The sequence below is a fragment of the Chiloscyllium punctatum genome, chromosome 32 (genome assembly GCF_047496795.1).
Source record: "Chiloscyllium punctatum isolate Juve2018m chromosome 32, sChiPun1.3, whole genome shotgun sequence".
In the NCBI taxonomy this organism is placed as follows: domain Eukaryota; kingdom Metazoa; phylum Chordata; class Chondrichthyes; order Orectolobiformes; family Hemiscylliidae; genus Chiloscyllium; species Chiloscyllium punctatum.
Window position 1 is genome coordinate 58,301,846 of NC_092770.1, and position 22,452 is coordinate 58,324,297.

The 22,452-nt window shown below is 45.0% G+C and overlaps 1 protein-coding gene across 1 annotated transcript in view; it reads left to right on the plus strand.

Moving 5' to 3' along the window:
- The window catches only part of tmem178bb (transmembrane protein 178Bb), a 369,598-nt gene that overhangs the window by 33,941 nt on the left and 313,205 nt on the right, over positions 1 to 22,452 (plus strand). The window contains exon 2 of the mRNA XM_072552466.1: positions 18,517 to 18,630. Coding sequence (XP_072408567.1) covers positions 18,517 to 18,630 — 114 coding nt within the window. The remainder of the gene's footprint in view (positions 1 to 18,516; positions 18,631 to 22,452) is intronic.

The following is a 22,452-nucleotide window of genomic DNA, read 5'->3' on the forward strand; positions in this document are numbered from 1 at the left end:
GAGAGGTTTACTCTGTATCTAACCTGTACTGTCCCTCTCCTGGGAGTATTTGATGGGAACAGTTTAGAGAGAGCTTTACTCTGTATCTAACCCTGTACTGTCCCTGTTTGGGAGTGTTTGATGGGCATAGTGTAGAGAAAGTTTTACTCTGTATCTAACCCTGTGCTGGCCCTCTCCTGGAGTATTTGATAGGGACAGTGTAGAGAGAGTTTTACTCTGTATCTAACCCTGTGCTGTCCCTGTTTGGGAGTGTTTGATGGGGACAGTGTAGAGAGAACGTTACTCTGGACCTAACTCCATGCTGTCCCTGCTCTGGGAGCATTTGATGAGGATAATGCGGAGGGGGTTTGACTGTGTTTTGTTCAGGTAGTTGAAGAGATTTTCCACCCTGCCCTGGATTCTGAAATCGAGGGTGTGTCTTTTATCTCTTGAGTGTTAGTGAGCTGTTTTTCTTTTTCCGAAAGACGCTTCAAAAGAAATTCATGGTTGACTTGACAAAGTGTTCTTTTCAGGCAGCCTTCAGATTAACAATCTTACCAGCTGCTCCTTCTCTGTTAGAAAGAGCTCCCGCGAGATACTATTCACAATGAGCAGCATCAGTGCTTTCTATGTTGGCAGTTTGAAAATCAAAACAGAAATTGTTTACTAAGAATGCATTTCTTTCTCTGAGCTTATTTTCCAAATGATTTACGCCCAACAGTAAGATTTATTTGAATAATTGCATTTCTCCAATAGGTTACTATCCCCTTCAGTCACAATTCAGCTGACTGTGAATTCGAAAAATGTTTTCTTTCTTTTGAGCTATCTTTGTAACCTCTGCAAATATTAAAAATAGAAACTGCACTCAGCTGCTGGACTCACATTATCTCTATGCTGTTGGGTATGGACAAACACTGATTGTATCATTCCTTGCCCTTAAAATAATCTTAATCACACCACACCCACATGACGACACTCAATCGCCCTCTCTGGGAAATTTCCCCGGTTCCATAAACGTTCAACATAGTTCATGCTCACAAACCCTCACACCAGAAATCCAGTACTTCCCATGTCTGCAGTATCTTCTGAAGCTATCGAACATGGGAATCTCCCTCTGCACTGCTCCTGGCTTCCGCAGTCTCCCAAGCAATCCCATAGAGTCATACAACACGGAAACAGACCCTTCCATCCAACTCGTCCGCGCTGACCAGACATTCAGGCAGCACAGTGGCTCATTGGTTAGCACTGCTGCCTCACAGCACTAGGGAACCGGGTTCGATTCCAGCCTCGGGTGACTGTCTGTGTGGAGTTTGCACATTCTCCCCATGTCTGCGTCAGTTTCCTCCCACAGTCCAAAGATGTGCAGGTTAGGTGAACTGCCCATGCTAAATTAACTGTAGTGTTCAGGGATGTGTAGGTTGGGTGCATTAGTCAGGGGAAAAGGAAGGGGAATGGGTCTGGGTGGGTTACTGTTCAGAGGGAAAGTGTGGACTTGTTAGGCCGAAGGGCCTATTTCCACACTGTCAGGATTCTACCTCAATCTGACCTCGACCCATTTGTCAGCATTTGGCCCATATCCTCCGAACACTTCCTATTCATATACCCATTCAAGTTCTTTTTAAGAGTTGTAAATACTTACACCTCCACCACACCCTCCACAACGCTCTCACAACTCACTCCATATAAGCACCACCCTCTCCATGAAAAGAATTGCCTCTCAGGTTATGTTTAGTCTTTCCCCTCTCATTTTATGCCGTCTAGCTTTGGACTTGCTCATCCTAGGAAAAAGACCTTGGCTATTCACCATATCCATGCAATGAGGTCTCTCCTCATTCTCTGATGCTCCGGGGTAAAAAGCCACGGCCTATTCTGCCTCTTCTTAGAGCTCAAGCCCTCCAACCCCAGCAACACCCTTGTAAATCTTTTCTGCATTTTTTCGAGTTTAACAACATCATTCCTTTAGCAGGGAGACCAGAATTGAATGCAGCATTTTAAAAGTGGCCTCACCAATGTCCTGTACCGCTGCAACATGGCATCCCAACTCCTATAATCAATGCACTGACCAATAAAGGCAAGCGCATTAAACGCCTTCTTCACCAACCTGTTTACCTCTGACTCCACTTCCAAGAAACTATGAACTTGCACTCCAAGGTCTCTTGGCCCTACCATTAACTCCTGCCCTGGTTGCTTACCAAATGCAACACCTCACATACATTCAAATTAACCTCCATCTACCACTCACTTCCTCCCTTTCTCTTTCACCCTCTCCCCTGATGATCCTGCCCTTTACAGCACACCACATTCTGAAGGGATAGGAGGGCTCCTTCCCAAAAACCATATCATCAGAGTCCATTGGCCCTGCTTAATGCCACTTAGAATAACACCTCTGCTACGACATAGTCCTTGATCAAGACAAATCCCATTTTGGAATAGGAGGAATATGTGCTGGGAAGGCAGCATCTGTGGAGAGTAACAGAGTTAATGTTTCAGGTCACTGACCTTCCAGCAGAACTGATGGAGAACTGTATTCTGAAACTATTTGTAACACATCGAACATTTTGCAAACGGCATTCACTTTTTGTATATGTCTCCCCTTCCTCCTCGGAATACATTGTTTGTCTGGTAGTGAACGGTAGGTCCTTACACTTACTGTGACGAGCACCACAGACTTTCTCTCAGCATTGCGGTAATTCTACTTCTGGATGTAATTCATGTCAATTACATATCGCCAAATGCAAGATCTCTGTGCCAGATCTATAAAGAAACTGTAAAGAAAGGGACTGATCATTCTACAGCAGTGGACAGGGAATCTCCTCAGAATCACAAAGAACCTGTGCCACAATATCTGCATGATTTGGAGATTCCGGTGTTGGACTGGAGTGTACAAAGTTAAAAATCACACAACACCAGGTTATAGTCCAACAGGTTTAATTGGAAGCACACTAGCTTTCGGAGCGACGCTCCTTCATCAGGTGATAGTCAGCGTTGCTCCGAAAGCTAGTGTGCTTCCAATTAAACCTGTTGGACTATAACCTGGTGTTGTGTGATTTTTAACAATATCTGCATGCTCTCTGCTGACCCCCATGAGTAATGCCAAGGTCCTCAGCTTCATTGGAAATCAAGTAGGATTGGGTTGGGATATCTGGTCGGCAGGGATGGGTTGGCCAGAGGGTCTGTTTCTATGCTGTACATCTCTATGACTCTATGACTCTAATGCTAACTCCAATGACCTGGGTAACCCTCATCTATTATTTCAGTACATTTCACAGAAGAAGGGGGTATAAACCTGCTGTAGATATGGGTGCTTGAGTAGGTCATATTTTCTCGACCTGATTTTTATTTCCATGAGAGTCAATGGGCTCCAGATTGGCGAACAAGGAGCTGCAATCTGCACAATGTTTTCTTCTGATTCCATTTAATCCATTAAGTTCTGTCAGAAATAATTCTTTCCTTGCATAGCTCCCAAGGCATTTTGGAAAGGGTAATAAGTGGCCTCAGTAATTGTGTGATCAGGTGAAAGGAATGAATTCTTTATCGGTGTTTTGCCTGAAAGACAATACCAACATTGGTTTGACTCACAGTAGCAGCAGTGTGTACCATCTACAAGATGCACTGCAGTAATTAACCAAGGCTCCTTAGAAAGCAGTTTCAAATTCTAAAGTCTAGAAGGACAAAGGCAGTAGATATATGACAACACCATCACCTCCAAGTTCCCCTCCAAGCCAATCACCATCTTGAGTTGGAAATATATCACCATTACTTGACTGTCGCTGGGTCAATATCCTGGAGTTCCCTCCCTAAGGGTATTATGGGTCTATCAATGTCACATGGGTTGCAGCAGTTCAAGAAGGCAGCTTACCACCACTTTCTCAAGGGCAACTAGGGATGGACAGCTTGGTTGATCTTGCTGGTGATACCCATGAATGAATGCAATTATCTTCGGAAGACAAAATAAATGAGTAGTACTGTCAGGGAGTTTGTTATTCTGTCATATTATTTATCAAATTGTCAGTGTTTGTTATATTGTCACAGTATTAATGACTGTTGCAGTATTTATCACATTGTTGCAGAGTTTATTATATAAGCGTGATATTTATCATTTGTCAAAGAATGTATTATTTTGTCACAATCTTTATCACATATTTCAGAATTTGTTACACTGTCTGTTAGTAATTGAGCAGAGGTGGTCAGTAAAGGTGTCATAAAGTTTACATAAAATATATTGCTATTATTTTTGGACCATAGATTATCTTAAACAAGAGGGGGATATGGAGGCGAGTTGGTGCAGCAGGGGTATGCTTATTTTGAAAAAGGGTCAGAAAGTCATTCAGAATACCTCAAAATTTTAATGGGAAGATTGGTTCAATTGGGCCTGGATTCACTAGAATTTAGAAAATGAGAGCAGATCCAATTGAAATGCATAAAATGCATAACAGGACAGACTAGATTCAGGAAAGATATTTCCTCATTTGGGGAGTCTGGAACCAGTGGACACAGTCTCAGGTTATGGGGTGGAACGTTTAGAACTGCGATAAAAGGAACATTTCTTCATCCAGAGGACAATGAGCCGACGGAATTCTCTGCCAGCGAGGCCAAGTCACTGAATATATTCAAGAAAAGGGAGAGATACGTTTTTAGATTTTAAAAGCATCAAGGGATTGAGAGAGGATATGGCATTGAGATAGAGGGTCAACCACAATCCAACTGAACAGCAGGGCATGCTTGAAGGGCTGAATGGCCTAACTGCACCCTGTACATTATTTTGAGAAGTTTGCACACAGAGTAAGATAGAATAATGTTGTAGTAGTTTATCTAGATTTGCAAAGGGCCTTTAAAAAGGTACCACAGTAGATGAATGCATATGGTCAGAGAATCATCCAGAATGGTTTCCAGTGAGCTTCAAGACAGAAAGCCGTGTGTGAGAGTAAAGGGACAGTTACTTACAGTAGCAAAGAGTGTGTGAGAGGAAAGGGCAGTTATTCAGAGTAGCAAAGAGTGTGTGAGAGGAAAGGGCAGTTATTCAGAGTAGCAAAGAGTGTGTGAGAGGAAAGGGCAGTTACGATGCTAAGAGGTCTGAGTAGTCTGGCAGTCATTTCCGAGATGTCTTTGATGTAGGGGAGAGTGGCTAGGATTTCTGGACACGTTTTGTCCAGTTGTTTGGGTTTGATGCTGAGAAATTGGTGGAGTCTGTTCCCAAATAAGCAGACAAAATGTGTCCAGAAACCCTAGCCACTCTCCCCTACATCAAAGACATCTCGGAAATGACTGCCAGACTACTCAGACCTCTTGGAGTCATGGTAGCCCACAAATCCACCAACACACTAAAACAGCAGCTAATGAACATGAACGACCCTATAGAGACAACAAGCAAGACTAATGTCATTTACAAAATACTGTGCAAGAACCGTAATAAACACTACATTGGACAAATAGGCAGAAAACTAGCCACCAGGATACATGAGCATCAACTAGCCACAAAACAGCATGACCCTCTCTCACTAGTATCCTTACATACAGATGAGGAAGGACACCACTTCGACTGGGACAACACATCCATCCTAGGACAAGCCAAACAGAGACGTGCACGAGAATTCCTAGAAGCATGGAACTGTATCAACAAACACATTGACTTGCACCCCATTTACCACCCCCTGAGAAAAAGAACAGGAAATGACATAACTGCAGGAAATGACATCACCAACCCAAAGAAATCCAAACAAAAAAATAGAAAGAAGGAATCATCAACAGTGCTTCATCCGGAGGCTCACTGAAGATGTTATCTAGTATGGTGACAAAACATCTGAAAAGGAACCTTCCAGCTTAGCGAGCAAACCTACATCCAGAACCTCAACCTGAGCTACAAATCTACTCAAAACCTGCTAACATTAACAATTTTGACTTTGGAATCAAAAATACACGTTCCAAATTTGCACAGGACAGTAAATTGGGATGTTTGAACAGCAGTCAAACCAAATCAAACATACAATGAGGCTTCTTATTTCTAGAAGAATGGAATTGGGAAATAGGGAAATTATGCCAAGCCTACATTGAACATTAGTTGGAGCATAGTTGTGTTTGCAAAGAGCTAAGTGCAGGTTTGATCATCATAAAATAAAAGGATATAGAGGCACAGGAGAAAGGGCAAAGAAGATGTGGGGGTGTACGTATCAGGAAGGGATAGATATTGAGCTTCTGTTTTCTCTTGAAGTAAAGCTAATGGTAACCCATTTGTGGGTATCCTTCCCTTGAATTGGTTTGCACAACTCTGCAGCCATGGGACGTTAAAGGCACAAGCTTGTGGATGGCTTGCTTGCAAATCTTCCCCTTAACACTGCAACTCAGAGGGAGGGTTAGTGCCAGGTATATCACTCACCAGGACATGTTCGGAAAATGATCAAAAATTGACCTTTATATCTCAAGGATTAGAATATGAGGGAGTTGAAATCATCTCCGAAGATTGTGGTTAGAGTGCTGTGACCACAGCTTTCGGCATCACTCTTGGAGAGTGTTATGCAGGTTTGTCAGAAAAATACCTGGACTTTAAGGGTACAAACACAAGCACTGATTGCACTGGCTGTAAGAGCAGGCAAGATGCTGGAGTTCTGTGGCAAATAATTCACCTTCTGACTTTCCAAAGCCAGTCCATCATCCACAAGACACAAGTCAGGAGTGTGATGGAATACTCCCCAACAACACTCAAGAAGCCTGACACTATCCAGGAAAAACAGTAAATTGATTGGTATCCAATGGACCAATGTAAACATTCACCCTAGTACTGTGATGGCTTTTTGTACTATCTCCAAGAATGAACGGTAGTTACTCACCACAGCTCCTCAGACAGCACCTACCAAACTTCCTTCTAGAAGAACAAGGGCAGTAGATACATGGGAATACCACTACCTGGATGTTCCCCTCATGTAGGGTGGCATGGTGGCTCAGTGGTTAGCACTGCTGCCTCACAGTGCCAGGGATCCAGGTTCGATTCCTGCCTTGGGTGACTGACTGTGTGGAGTTTGCACATTCTCCTCATGTCTGCGTGCGTTTCCTCTGTGTGCTCCGGTTTCCTCCCACAATCCAAAGATATGGAGGTTAGGTGAATTGGTCATGCTAAATCACCTATACTCAGGGGTGAATATGGGGAATGGATCTGGGTGGGTTAGTCTTTGGAGGGTCGGTATGGACTTGTTGGGGTTAAGGGCCTGTTTCCATACTGTAGGGAATCTAATCTAAATCACTCACCATCACAACATGGAAATATATCGGTGTTCCTCTAGAGTTGCTGGGTCAACACACTGGAAATCCTCCCTAAGGACATATTCAATATTCTTACATCCTGTGGACAGCAATGGTTCAAGAAAGCAGCTCATCACTACCGTTCAAAAAGCAATTGGGAAGAGGCAAGAAGTAATGCCATATCCCGTGACAGAATCTTTTAGAAACCAGGTTGTGTTCTTTCGAATTTACAGGGATTTGAGGGACATTTCCAAGCTATTAAAGGAACAAATAGAGATGATTGGAGAAAACTATGTACTTTCACCAGACTGCAAGGTGTGGGAGGCTTGATTTGACAGACAGGAAAAGCTCAAATGTAAGTTTTTAATGCCATTTATCACAAGAGCATTGTCTTTGTACATCTCCCCAAGCCTACTTCCTGCCCTCTTCTTGTCTTTAATACTGGTCAAAGAACTCTGCAGCCTAGGAAGAATTCATTAGCTGGAGTTGCCGGGCAGTGTACACATCCCTTTTCCTTCTTATTTACTGAATGGGAGATCAGGAAGCAGGCAATTTGAAGCTGTTATCACAGAGCCGATGTGATGGTTGCTAAGCAACCGAATCAGAGAATCAATGTTTGAAAGAAAAATGTCTGTGTTATAGACTGGGAATTAATGAAAGACTCAACAACTGGAAAGCAGTCACATTGAAGCTGATTGTTCAGGAGTATCAATGTAACTCGTGGTTACACTAATTAGTTACATTACAGACTGACGAAATCAGGGAGTGATACTGCCAGAGTCATGTTTCTGGGCTCATAACCAAGAGAATATCACTTTTTAAACACAATTATACAGAACAGACTGTTCTGTGTGAAATTGACTTGAAGCTCTTGGATTGTAGAGACTCGTAGAATCCCTATGGTGTACAAAGAGGCCACTTGGCCCATCGAGTCCATGCCAACCCTCGAAAGAGCATCCCACCTCATCCCCCTAGTTCCCAAGGCTAATCCGCCTAACCTACACATCCCTGGACACTAAGGTCAACTTAGCATGGCTAATCCGCTTAACCTGCACACCTCTGGATTGTAGGAGAAAACCGGAGCACCCGGAGGAAACCCACGCAGACACGGGGAGAATGTGCAAATTCCACACAGCCAGTCACCCGAGGGTGGAATTGAACCTGGGCCCCTAGCACTGTGAGGCAGCAGTGCCAACCACTGACCTAAAGGGAAATTGCCCTTGAGAAGGCCTTCTTGAATCGTTGTAGTCCATGATCTTGAGGGCACGGTCACCTCTGTGTAACTCCAGTTAAATAACCGTCATCAAGGGTTATTTTCATCAGAGGGTCATCAAGCAAGCCACACAATCCACCATCATCTTCTCAGGGGAACTGAGGATGGGTTGTTAACACCAGCAACCAGGTCAGTGCTGCCCCCATTTCCTGAGGATTAATTTTCAAGCAGCAGCCTTTATGAGAGACGCACCATTCAGGGCAGGATGGAGTCAGGGAAATAGAGAAAGGTTCTGGGATTTCCATTCACTGCAGAATATGAGAGATGAGGGGGCTGTCTACAGGAGGTTAGGAAAGCAAAGCAGCTGAGGCAAGAGGGCTAATTGGAAAACTAACCTGCCATGCTCATCTGAGGAGTGAGACAGCGAGAGAGGGAAGGAAATGGTGATTGCCCTAGTATCTGTTTTTCTAGATTCCGCTGCCTGTCTCATTATTGTGGAGATCATAGATAGTTATTCTGGCAAGACTGAGTGATTCTTTCACTGGCTGCACAGAGACACAAGGAGGTGTTACCCCTGAAACAATTGGCCAACTTGCGGGTCCTGCTATGTGCAACAGATGACTTCCAGTCTTACCTCTATAATAGTCATGCCTGTGAATGGTGGCTGATAGGTGTTAAAAGTTGGTGTTTGTTGGGCCTACAAGGCAGTTCAGTGGTGACCTGGCTTGTAACCAATTCTCCACAGGGATTCAGTCTCTCAGCCACATATAAGAGGCCTTGTGTTTTTCAGTCCTGAAGAACCAGTTATGTGGTTCATCCTCAGGCTCTGTAGGAGTGCAAGGAAGTCACAATGAGAACCTGGGCTGCTTGGTCAGTACAGATTGGTAGTGTACGAGAGAATCTTCACTATTGGAGGATCAGCCCAACTCTATAAAGCTAAAGTCTCGATACTGAAACCATTATGAGAAAAAAACATGACTCCATATCTTAAAATGTTAAAAATCACACAACACCAGGTTACAATCCAACAGACTTATTTGGAAGTACAAGTTTTTGGAGCACTGCTCCTTCGGGGAGGTAAGTGAACTATAACCTGGTGTTGGGTGATTTTTAAGCTTGTCCACCCCAGTCCAACACTGGCTCCATCCACACCATGAACTCCATATCTAGATCTCGAACCATGGGCTGTTCCTCCAGGAATAATTTGAAACCCATAGGCACAGTTGTACCAAACGTACCACTCATCAGGTCTAAATGCTCAACAGAATTCAGCAATATTCAAGTTCTGAATTATAAAACAACAACACGTTTTTAAAAATACTTTAATTCATGTGATTGGCTATTACTCATGCGTAGCTATCCTTGAGAAGGTAGTGGTGGACTGCCTTCTTGAACCACTGTAGTCCATATGCCGAAGGTTGACTCACAATGCCCTTAGGGAGGGAATTCCAGGATGTTGACCCAGCGACAGTGAAGAAATGGTGATATATTTCCAAGTCAGGATGGTGAGTGGCTTGGAGGAGAACTTGCAGGTAGGTCCTATGTATCTGCTGCCCTCGTCCTTCTAGTTGGAAGTGGTCTGGGTTTATACTGCTCGCTATAAGAATCTTTGTCTTCTGGTTCTTGCGATGGTCTAGGAATAACATGAGTGAAGTTCCTCAGAGAGGCAGAATTTTAAGGACAAGGGGATCTTTGAGGCTGTTTGACCAGGATGAAGTTAAGGAGTCTCAGGAGGGCCACTGAGCAAGTGAATGAGACCCTCAAAAGTGCTAATTTGTGAGTGGGCATGGTGTGGGTTAGGATTTTGGCAGCAGGAGTTTGGATAAGGTCAATTTCAGAAAGAGGATGGGGCCAGGTGCGTGTTGGAATAGTTGAGTGTGGAAATAATGAAAAACACGAATATAGATTTTGATGGCAGCTGAGTTGATGGTGGGCAATGTGACAGTGGGTGATGATAGTTCAGTGGTTAGCACAACTGCCTCACAGTGCCAGGGACCCTGGTTCAATTCCAACCTTGGGCAACTGTCTGTGTAGAGTTTGCACATTCTCCCTGTGTCTGCGTGGGTTTCCTCCGGGTGCTCCAGTTTCCTCCCACATGCCAAACATGCTCATGTTAGGGTGGATTAGCCAGGCTAAATTGCATAAAGTGTTCAGGAATGTGCAAGCTGGATGGATTAGCCATGGGAAGTGCAGGGTTACAAGGTGAGGGGTTTGGTCTGGGTGGGATTTTCTTTAGAGGGCTGAGTTGGACTTGATGGGCCAAACGGCCTGTTTCCCCACTGTCTGGATTCTGAGAGGTGAAAATCTGAGGACTGACTTGCTGGACTGGATCTGAGGTGTGGAGCTCAGCTCAGGGACTACAGCATGGTGAGTTTGCAAACTAACTAACTAGCATGGAGAGATTGAGGGAAACAGCAGGGTTCACCAATACCAGTTTGATCTTTCTGGTAATGATGGGTGGAACAATCACAAAGAAAGCCCACATGCAGTTCAGCATTCACTACACTGGTTGGTCAGACAGGAGCATCGTGCCCCGTTTTGTTGTACAGTTCCCTTTTGATTTCTTCCAGCCTAGGGTTTGTTACATTTCTGTGCTTCTGGGCTCAGTCTGAGGAGAATTGTTGGAAGCTTCTAGAATGTATTGGGAGTTTCATCTCTGCTGGGGTGTTGAGTCTACCACAGAGAGGCTAGGCAAGGCAGCCAATGGGAGGCTGCATGTTAATTCAGAAGCTGTGCAGTTTAACAAAAACTAAAGCGATGAATAATTAAAGATTCTTAAATTATTAAACATCACGTTTGTGCTGGTTAGTAACAAAATTCCCCCATTTTTCTAACATTTCTTTTAAATGCGTTTTAATTCTTAGTAATGCATCAGTAAGGCTGCCAGTGTGTAATTTGATTTTTTGAGAAAGTGTTACTGACTGAATGTGTGTGTGTGTGAGTGTGATGAGAGAGTGAGAGTGAATGAGCAAATGCGGTTTATAATGCAGGGTAACGCCAACAGTGTGGGCTCAATTCCTGCACCAGCTAAGTATGAAGCCTGAGGACTGGTAACTCTCAGGAGAAGGTGAGGACTGCAGATGCTGGAGATCAGAGTTGAGAGTGTGGTGCTGGAAAAGCACAGCAGGTCAGGCAGCATACGAGGAGCAGGAGAATCGACGTTTCGGGCCGGAGCCCTTTATCAGCAATGAGCTCATTCCTGATGAAGGGCTCTGGCCAGAAATGTTGATTCTCCTGCTCCTCAGATGCTGCCTGATCTGCTGTGCTTCTCTAGTAACACATTCTCGACTGGTGACTCTCAGATTAAGCCACCACCAGTTGTCTGTCTCCAATGAGGCAGCAGCCCCATGGCTTGGTAGGACTATGGCTACTTTGCTTTTCTATATCCTCCTATTTATGATCATTCATGTAAGTGTGAGTGTGTGCCTGTTCATGTTTGTCTGTGGCATAATATATGTGATGCTTGTGAATGTGAGTGCTATGTGTGGTTATGTGTCTATGTGAATGTGTGCATATGTATATGTCTGTGTGATTGTGTGTGTGAATGTGCCTATATCTGTGTGTCTTTATATCTCTGTGTCTGCATTGAAAAGTGTGTGTTTGTGTGTGTGCATTTCTTTGAGTGTGTGTATGTCTGTGTGTGAGTGTGTATACATCAGAGATAGTTTGTCTTTATCTGTGTGTATCTGGATCTGTGATAATATATGTCTTTGTACGTCTATGCAAGACTGTGCATAATACTTTGAATACATCTTTGTGGAGTGTGTGTGCAAATAGACGTATGTATGTGTCCTTATGAAGTACTGTAATCATTGTCTCGTAGTAGCCTGACCTGACTGTACTTAATCAGTGCACAGGCAGTCATCTATTAGAGTAGACTCCATCTACTTTGTTGCTCAGTGATTCTTTGAGTATGAGCAGAGGGCAGGCCTGGAATTCCTGTACTACTGCCAGTTATCTCTGAGAAAGTAATGGTGGGTTGATGCTGGATTACTACTGACACCATTTCAGAGGGAAGAAATGAGTCAACCAGATGACTGTGGAATGCAGTCAGGTGCAGGGGGTTGGGACTGAGGAAGGAGATGAAAATCAAAATCAGCTTTAGTTCAAACACAGGCAAAACAGCTGAATTCCAGAGGTAAGGTGAGACTGACAGCCCTCAACAGCAAGGCCTTGTTTGACTGAGTGTGGCATCAAGGACCTTTAGCAAAACTGGAATCACTAGGTATCAGGGGCAAACAGTCTGGTGGTTGGTGGCACATAGGAAAAAGGGGGCCAGTCATCTCAGCTCCAACTGAAGCAGTCCGTGTTCAAATGCAACAAGATCTGGACAATATCCAGGCTTGGGCTGACAAGTGGCAAGTCACATTCACATCACACAAATGCCAGGCAATAACCATCTTCAAAAGAGACTACCTAACCACCGCCCTTGACATTCAATGTCATTACCATCACTAAATCCCCCACTATAACTATCCTGAGTGTGACCATTGATCAGAAACTGGACTGGACACACCATATAAATACAGTGGCTACAAGAACAGAGACTGAGAATACTGTGGTGAGTAACTCGCCCCCGATTCCCCAAAGCCTGTCCATTATGTACACGGCACAAGTCAGGAGTGTCAAGATTAGAATGGTGCTGGAAAAGCACAATAGGTCAGGCAGCATCTGAGGAGCAGGAAATTCAATGTTTTGGGCAAATGCCCTTCATCAGGAATGAGGCTGGGAGCCTTGGGGGTGGAGAGAGAAATGGGAGGGGGGTGGGGCTGGAGCAAAGGTAGCTGAGAGTGCAATAGGTGAATGGAGGTGGGGTTGAAGGTGATAGGTCGGAGAGGAGGGTGGAGCGGATAGGTGGGAAGGAAGATTGGCAGGTAGGTCAGGTCATGAGGGCGGTGCTGAGCTGGAAGGTTGGAACTGGGATATGGTGGGGGGAGGGGAAATGAGGAAACTGGTGAAATCCACATTGATGCCATGGGGCTGGAGGGTCCCAAGGAGGATGATGAGGCATTCTTCCTCCAGGCGTCGGGTGGTAAGGGAGTGGCAATGAGGAGGCCCAGGACCTGCATGTCCTTGGTGGAGTGGGAGGGGAAGTTAAAGTGTTCAGCCACGGGGCAGTGGGATTGATTGGTGTGGGTGTCCCAGAGATGTTCCCTAAAGCGCTCTATGAGTAGGCATCCTGTCTCCCCAATGTAAAGGAGACTGCATCGGGAGCAACGGATACAATAAATGATATTGGTGGATGTGCAGGTGAAACTTTGATGGATGTGGAAGACTCCTTTGAGGCCTTGGATGGAGGGGAGGGAAGAGGTGTGGGCACAGGTTTTGCAATTCCTGCAGCGGCAGGGGAAGGTGCCAGGATGGGAGGGTGGGTTGTTGGGGGGCGTGGACCTGACCAGGTAGTTGTGGAGGGAATGGTCTTTACGGAAAGCAGAAAGGGGTGAGGAGGGAAATATATCCCTGGTGGTGGGGTCCATTTGTAGGTGGCGGAAATGGCAGAGGATGATGCGAAAGATGCGGATGTTTGGGCGGTGGGGGGTGGGGGGAGGGGGTGGGGGTGAAGGTGAGGACCGTGGAGGTGGTGGGAGAGGGTTCTGTCCTTGTTGCGGTTGGAGGGGTGGGGTTTGAGGATAGCGATGCGGGACGATTGTGATGGAATACCCCACTTGCCTGCAGGGGCAAGAAGATTGACACCATCCAGACAAAGCAACCTTCATGTTTGATATCGCATTCACAATCATCCACTCCCTCCACCACCGACGGTCAGTAGCATGGTGTACTGTCTACAAGATACACTACAGAAATTCACCAAAGGCCCTTCCAAACCCATGACCACTCTCATCTGGCAGATACAGGGTAACAACTCGACTTGCAGGTTCCCCTCCAAGCCATTCACCATCCGGACTTGGAAATATATCGCAGTTCCTTCACGGTCGCTGGGTCACAATCCTGTAGGACATTGTGGGTCAATGTACAACACAAGAACTGCAGCAGTTCCAGAAGACAGCTCCCACCCAGAGACCAGCCAGAAATGCTGACTCAGCCAATGATGCCAACGCCCCATGGGTGAACAAAGAAAAACAAACCAGCTGCATTCTTTTAGAAATCTGACAAACTCAAGGTCATCTTAACTGAGACCAGATTCCTGTTTCCATATTTCAAAAGTTAACTTCAACTTCTCAAATCACAACAACTGGGATTTAAACTCCTGATTCACTGGAATTTAAACCCCTGATTCCCTGGGATTTAAATTTCTCTGGGATATAAACTCCAGATTCCCTGGGATTTAAACCCCTGATTCACTGGGATCAAACTCCCAATTTCCTGGGATTTAAATTCCCAATTGCCTGGGATATAAACTCCTGATTCCCTGGGATTTAAACTCCTGATTCCCTGGGATACAAACTCCCAATTCCCTGGGATATAAACTCCTGATTCCCTGGGATTTAAACCCCTGATTCACTGAGATTTAAACTCCCAATTCCCTGGGATTTAAATTCCCAATTGCCTGGGATATAAACTCCTGATTCCCTGGGATTTAAACTCCTGATTCCCTGGGATACAAACTCCCAATTCCCTGGGATATAAACTCCTGATTCCCTGGGATATTAATTCCTGGTTCCCTGGGATATAAACTCCTGATTCCCTGGGACATAAACCCTGGATTCCCTGGGATTTAAACTCCTGCTTCCCTGGGATTGTATGACTATGAGGAAGAACTGAAGGAGATTTGTATTAGGTTAAAAAAAAAATTATGCTGTCGAAATTAATGGGACTGAAAGCTGCTAAATCCCCAGGTCGTGATCATCTCCGTTCCTGATGGAAATAGTGACTGGTTTTGCTATAATCTTCCAGAAATGTGTTGAATCTGGAGCAGATTGAGGGGTGGTAAATGTTTCAAAATGGAGGGAGGAAGAAAGCCAGGAATTATAGCTCGGTTTGTTTAACATCAAAAATATGGAGCTCATTGTAAAGGACTTGATTTCGTGAAACTCCAACACAAAGTCAGCATGGATGTATGAAAGTGAAATCATGTTTGACAAATTTACTGAAGTTGTCTTTTTCAGAATGTAACTCGTAGAAAGAATGGGGGAGAAGCAATAATTGTGATGTCATTGGATTTTCAGAAAGCTTTTGATAAAATTCCATATAAGAGGTCAGTGTGCAATATTGAGAGCACATGGGGTTGGCATTCACTGACATGGACTGAGAACTGGGCAGTAGATAAGCAACAAGAGAATAGAATGAAATGGTTCATTTTCAGTGATCAGTACTTGGGCCTCGGCTGTACACGATACACATCAACGATTTGGATGAAGGAATTGGGTGTAATATTTCCAAGTTTGCTGACAATGGAAAACGAGATGGCAGTGGGAGTGGGAGTGATGAAGAGGATAAAAGAGGCTTCAGAATGACTTGGAGACAAAGTGAGTGAGTGAGCAGTTGGATGGCAGATGCAGTATATCATGGAATAAGTGTGAGATTATCCACTTCGAAAGGAAAAACAGAATAGCAAAGTATTATTTAAATGGTGACAGATTAGGAAGTGTACAAAGAGATCAGAGTGCCTTTGTACACCAGTGACTGAGTACAGTCACACACATGCAGTAAGTAATTAGGGATGTTGACCTTCAGTGCAAATGGATTCAATTACAAGGATGTCTATCTGCAGCTGTATGGAGTTCTCTGGAACGGCGGGTGCACTTTTGGTCTCCTTACTTAAGAATGGATATATTTGCCTGAGAGTAAACGCAGCAAAGGTTCACCAGACTGATCCCTGGGATGGCAGGTTTACTGTATGATAGATTCGGCTGATCGTGTCCAGGGATGTGTAGGCGAGATGGATTGGCCATGGCAAATTGCCTGTAGTGTCCAAGGATGTGTAGGTGTGATGGGTTAGCCTTGGGAAAGCAGGTTTACAGAATAGGGTGGGGGGTGTCTGGGTGGGATGCTCTTTGGAAAGTTAGTGTGTACTGAACGGCCTGCTTTCACACTGTAGGGATTCCAATATTGACTGAAACTTATGTATAGAATAGAATCCCCACATTATGGAAACAAGCCATTTGGCCCAACAAGTCCACACCGACCCTCTGAAGAGCATCCCACCCAGACCCATTCCTAACCTATCCTTGTAACCCTGTATTTCCCATGGCGAACTCACCTAACCTACACATCCCTGAACACTATGGGCAATTTAGCTTGGTCAAACCACCTAACTTTGGGAGAATGAGAGAAGAAGATTATCACAAAGTAGTCATGATTTGGAGATGGCGATGTTGGAATGGAGTGGACAAAGTTAAAAATCACACAACACCAGGTTATAATCCAACGGGTTTAATTGGAAGCACTAGCTTTCGGAGCACTGCTCCTTCAACCACCTGATGAAGGAGTGGCGTTCCAAAAGCTAGTGCTTCCAATTAAACCTTACCACAAAGTAGAGATTTCTGATACTGGATGCAGAAATGAGGTTTCCCCTTGCTGAGGTTGGAGGTGGGAGTTGTAGAACAAGGGGTCACAGATTCCAGATAAATGCTAGGCCATTTCAGACTGAGATGAGGAGAAATTTCTTTGCTCAGAGGATGGTGCAATTCTCTACCAGTCACTTAATAGAAATGGATAGATTCCTGGAGGCTAAAGACGTCAATGGGTAGTGGGAGAGAACAAGAAGTAGAGGATCAGCCATAATCAGGTTGAATGGTGAAGCAGGGCTCATTGGACTAGAATGAGTCAAAAAGTGTGGCGCTGGAAAAGCGCAGCAGGTCAGGCAGCACCCGAGGAGCAGGAGAGTCGATGTTTCGAGCATAAGCTCTTCATCAGGAATGTCCAACATTCCTGATGAAGAGCTTATGCTTGAAACATCGACTCTCCTGCTCCTCGGGTGCTGCCTGACCTGCTGCGCTTTTCCAGAGCCACACTTTTTGACTGATCTCCAGCATCTGCAGTCCTCACTTTCTCCTCATTGGACTAGAATAGCCTACTCCTGCTGCTATTATCAATATTTCTGTGACCTAGATACCACCAATGTGAAGTAATCCAGTGGAAATCCAGTGGGTTTCAGAAGAGGATGTAGACCACCAGACCTAGATTTGTCTCCCCTTCCTCTTACTTTGGAGGGATCGTCCCTTCCCTGCCCTATACAGAAAATGATCTCCTCAGGCCTCTTGGGCCCACTTAACTCAAGGACAATTCCAGCTGTTAGCAATCAATGGGTGTGAGCCAGAGACTGTGCTATCACCTCCTGACTTGACTGGCTTCAGCTGGAGCAGCAACTACCATCAGTACCTTTGGGTGACAGAGATCATCTCTGTGGTTACCCCCATCCATCCTCAAACCCCACCCACTGCCCAGCTCCCCAGTCCCCTCCAGTCCCCTTCGCTCCCAATTCCCTGGTTGCTATTCAGTTCCCTACAGTACATGAGGACATTACCCAAGGCTGGCCTGATTGCAAGGCCTCCCACAGTGCAGCAGCCAACTGGCATGCACTGTCAAGGATAACATGCACAAAGTGACCACTGGAATATAGTTGTTTTTGCATCGTTTGGTTCTTCTCACAGAAGGGCAAGGCTTGGCAGGTAAACAATTGTATTGGGAATGATTTATTTATCTTGGTAACTTTGATGGAAGTCAGGTGTAGAGTTTGTTTATCTGCGTGCAGAGTTCCCGCTGATATAAAGTTGCCTGGCCGCTGGATCCCAAGGAATCCACTGCACTCACGGCTTTGCCCCAGTGACAGAGTTTGCCTTACGTCAGGAGAACTTTGTACTTCAAACGTCATCTACAGAAATTGGAGAATGAGGCAGTCGGGGAGGATGAGTGACAGACAGAGAGAGGTGGTGGTAGACTTGGAGGGAAAGGGTGAGTTTGGGTGACAGAGTTTGAGAGGAAGAATTTGTGAAGAGGGACGTATGCAGAGACATTGAGAGATGGGGAGGACAAGAGAATGATAAAGAGAGAGAGAGAGAGAGAGAGCCAAAGACAGGTGCAGAGAAATCAGCTTCACAGAAAGGGAGTGGGTGGGCAACAGGGGAAGATGTGATGCTCAAAGTGTTTGTCAAATGTATCTAACACTCTTTATATTTATCTGCCCTCAGGTGTGATAAACAGGTGTACACCAATCAAATATCACTACTCCTCAGCAATCCTTCCGAAAAATCTTTCATACAACATCACGAAAACCATCCGGCAAGATGAGTGGCACTCCCTGCGTAAGTCTCTCTCTCTCTCTCTCTCTGCTAACCTTTCTCTTCAAGGGGTCATGTGATTAGATGGCAATACTGGCTGGTGCTTTCTGGTTGTGGTGTTACTGGTGGCCTCTGAGGCTTGGTTAGGCTGTTGTTGGGTCATTGACCTGCTTGGAGGCTGGCTTGGAAGGAAGGAGAATGAGGGTGTGTGTGTGTGTGTGATTGATCACACTGGGCTGTGATGTTGTTGAATGCGTGGGCGTGGGGTCTGATATTTAGTGGTGTTCACACAGTTTGGAAGCCAACACTGTCCTGCTCAGTACCCTGCTGTACTGCCTGTGGGTGATGCTTCTCTTCAAACATATGCCACAGACACGTGAGGATAGCTACAAATTGGTGGGATTGCACATGATGACTTCACAATCCTGGCAGCCAGACTATAGAAAGATGCTAACTTAAAAACCGAAAGAACTGAGGATGCTGTAAATCAGAAACAAAACAGAAATTCCTGGACAAGCTCAACAGGTCAGGCAGCATTGGTGGAGAGAAATTCAAATTAATATTTCAGGTCCAGTGACCCTTCCGACTTCTGGAAAACAGTCAATAGACCTGAAATGTTAAGTTTGATTTCTCTCACAGATGCTGCCAGGCCTGCTGAGCTTTTCCAGCAATGCCTGTTTTTGTCTTTCTTTCCAGTTCTGGGTCTGAGCCTGTTTAAGGCAGAGGAGGCTAGGCTGGACAGACAGCATATGTGGGGAGGGGAAGGTCAGAGAGACAGAGGGGTGGGGGGGGAGATGTTTTGGACCAAAAGCTGAGCCAGTGAAAGACAAAAGGGAACAAGTTCAATGAAAGCGCATGCTGCTGGCTGTCTGTTCCCAGCTAATTTGAAATGACCATCCTAAATAAATAACCCACCACGGTAACTGTCTGGTTTCTAAATGGAGTTGGTATGTATTCCTTCTGCACATAAATATCCAGCAGAGTAAAGCATAAATCTATGCGCAGTAACCAAACCTAGCAGTACTGCAAAACCCATTTTTATCGACTGAAGAAAGCCGCAGTATCCTAGGCAATGTGAAGTTTTGCTACTCTCTGGTAGGAGCTGGGAAGCTCGTCAGTGTTTGATTCGGTTGCTAATAACTGATTGGTTAGTCGGCTGGTTACACGACTGGCTGTCTTCCATGTTTGAAATCTACACTTCCCCAGTGCTTACACATTCTCTGAACTTCCCAATGGCAGGAGTGGGCCCTTAGTAAGATGACCTGAATCTTACTGGTGAAGAAACTCACATGAACCAGCCAGATTATCAATGAGGTGATTTTGCCCATTTGACGAAAGTAACGAAGTGAATACAAAATAAATGAAACTGGAAAGGCCTAGGTTGGAGAGGAACAATGCGCAGCTCCCTGCCACCAATATCCATGTGAGAGAGCCAAAGAGAGATGCATTTTCACCAAATCTTCTGAGAAATTCTCATCTTTACAATGTGACTGCAGAACATAAGAAATCTGAGCTGGACTTGACCATACAGCTTCTCAAACATGCTCCACCAGTCAATAAGGTGGTGGCAGGTCTAATTATGTTGTGAACTCGAAATTCCTGTCTGTACCCAATTACCCATAACATGTCAACCAAAACTCTACCTGAAATATATTTAATACATTTTAAAGTTAACAGTCTGCAGAGTCTTTTGTTTCTCTTCAGAACCATGTGTGTCTCTGTGAGTGAATGTATGTGTGTATGTATGTGTGTTTCTGTGAGTGAATGTATGTGCATGTATGTATGTGAGTAAGTGCATGTGTGGATATGTGAATGAATGTGTGTGTGCCTGTGTGTGTCAGTGTCTCTATGTGTATGTGTCCGTGTAAGCACATGTTTGTGTGTGCATATATTGCATGTTCTTTTTAAAAGATGTATCCATACATGGCATAATGTTAATGTCACTGCATTAGCAACGTACAATCCTCAGTAAAAAACAAAAAATTGGGTTCACAAATGCCCTTTTGGGTAGGAAAGGAACAGATTGTTCTTAATACTAGACCTGAAACAGTATGAGATCCTAGGAATTGGCCATTGTACCAGCCTGGATAAAACTGGACTGCACAGTGAAGGAGTGGCATCAGGTAAGGAACCTTCCTCCTACCTCAGTTCGAAGAGACAGTGGGAATTGCTTCAAACAGATCTCACATCATCACAGTGGAGTTAGATCCCCCTCCAACCAGCAGCCGGTGGATAGCAATGTCAATGGTAGTTTAAACTGGGGCAGGTGTGCACTTTCCGGAACCAGGGACCAAGTAAGACCCTGACCAAATGGGTTTCCCATGTGCACTAGGCTATGGGATGGAGGAAAGAATGTAGCTATCTCCTGTAAAAGCAAAGACTTCACTTCCCATTCCCACACCCTTTACTTTGGCTGTCCCCAGGGATGGTGACCAAAAATAGCCTGCGTACTCAGTTTTCCCATGTACACTGAGGACATCGAGTTCCATCTTGACCAAAGCCCCCTCAGCAACACTCTTTGCCATCTCCCTGTTTTCAGACTTGATTTTAACCCCAAATGGAGTTTGGTTACAAGGTAAAATATCAAACATTTCGCTCCAGTTCGATGTGAGTGAGACTGATGCCATTACTGTAGCCTAGCCACAAGGCCTCCATTCTAACTGATCCCTGCTCTGCCAAATGTCGTATGAAGTTGGAGCTCCTGGTCTCCCTTTGAACCTGAACTATGCTTCCAACCCTGTATCATCTCCACCACCAAGATCATCGACCTCCACCTCACTCTATGCCTCTTCATTGCTATTCCAGTAATATTACAGCTATGCCATTATCTCTTCTGGTCACTCATGACTTACTTACATTCACTCTAAGTCACTGACTTACTTACATTCTCTCTTATCCTTGGGTTCCTTCAGCAGAAACAACTATGTTGACCCTGCAATGTCCTCTTTACTAACATCTGGGGGCCAATGCCAAAGCTGGGAGAGCTATCTGACAGGCTAGTCAAGCAAACAGCTGACATAGTCATGCTCACAGAATTATAGCTTCCAGACAATGCCCCAGGCACCACCATCACCATTTCTGGATATGTCCTGTCCCACTGGCAGATTGTGCCCAAGTACAATTCTGCTGCTGTTAATGGCCCACATTGCCCATGTATGGCCAATCTTGAGTTGCTAGATCTGATTGAAGTCTGAACCATTCAGTATGGTGATAGTGCCACACAACACAATGTAAACTATTTTCTGTATGAAGGCAGTCCACAAGGACTGCGTAGTGATCACTCTTACCAATACTGTAATGGACAGATGCATCTGCAACTGTATGGTCAAGAGGGAGTTGCTGTGGCAATGTTCAGCATTGACTCCGGACCCCATGAAGTCTCATAGCTTCAGGTTAAACATGGGCAAGGAAACCTCCTGCTGATTACCACATACCATCCTCCCTCGGCTGATGAATCAGTCCTCCATGTTGCACAACATTCGGAGGAAGCACTGAGTATGGCAGGATTACAGAATGTCCTCTGGCTGGGGGATTTCAATGTCTACCACCAAGAGTGGCTCGGCAGCAGTACCACTGATCGAGCTGGTCGGGTCCTAAAGGACGTAGCTGCCAGACTGGGTCTGCAGCAGGTGGTGAGGGAACCAACAAGAGGGAAAAACATACTTGACCCCATCCTTACCAATCTGCCAGCTGGAGATTCATCTGCCCATGAGAATATTGGTAAGAGTGACCACTGCACAGTCTTAGTGGAGGTCTGGATAATATCCAGATTTGGACTGACAGGTGGACTCACACCACACAAATGCCAGGCAATGACCATTTTTAACAAGAGAATCTAACCAGACC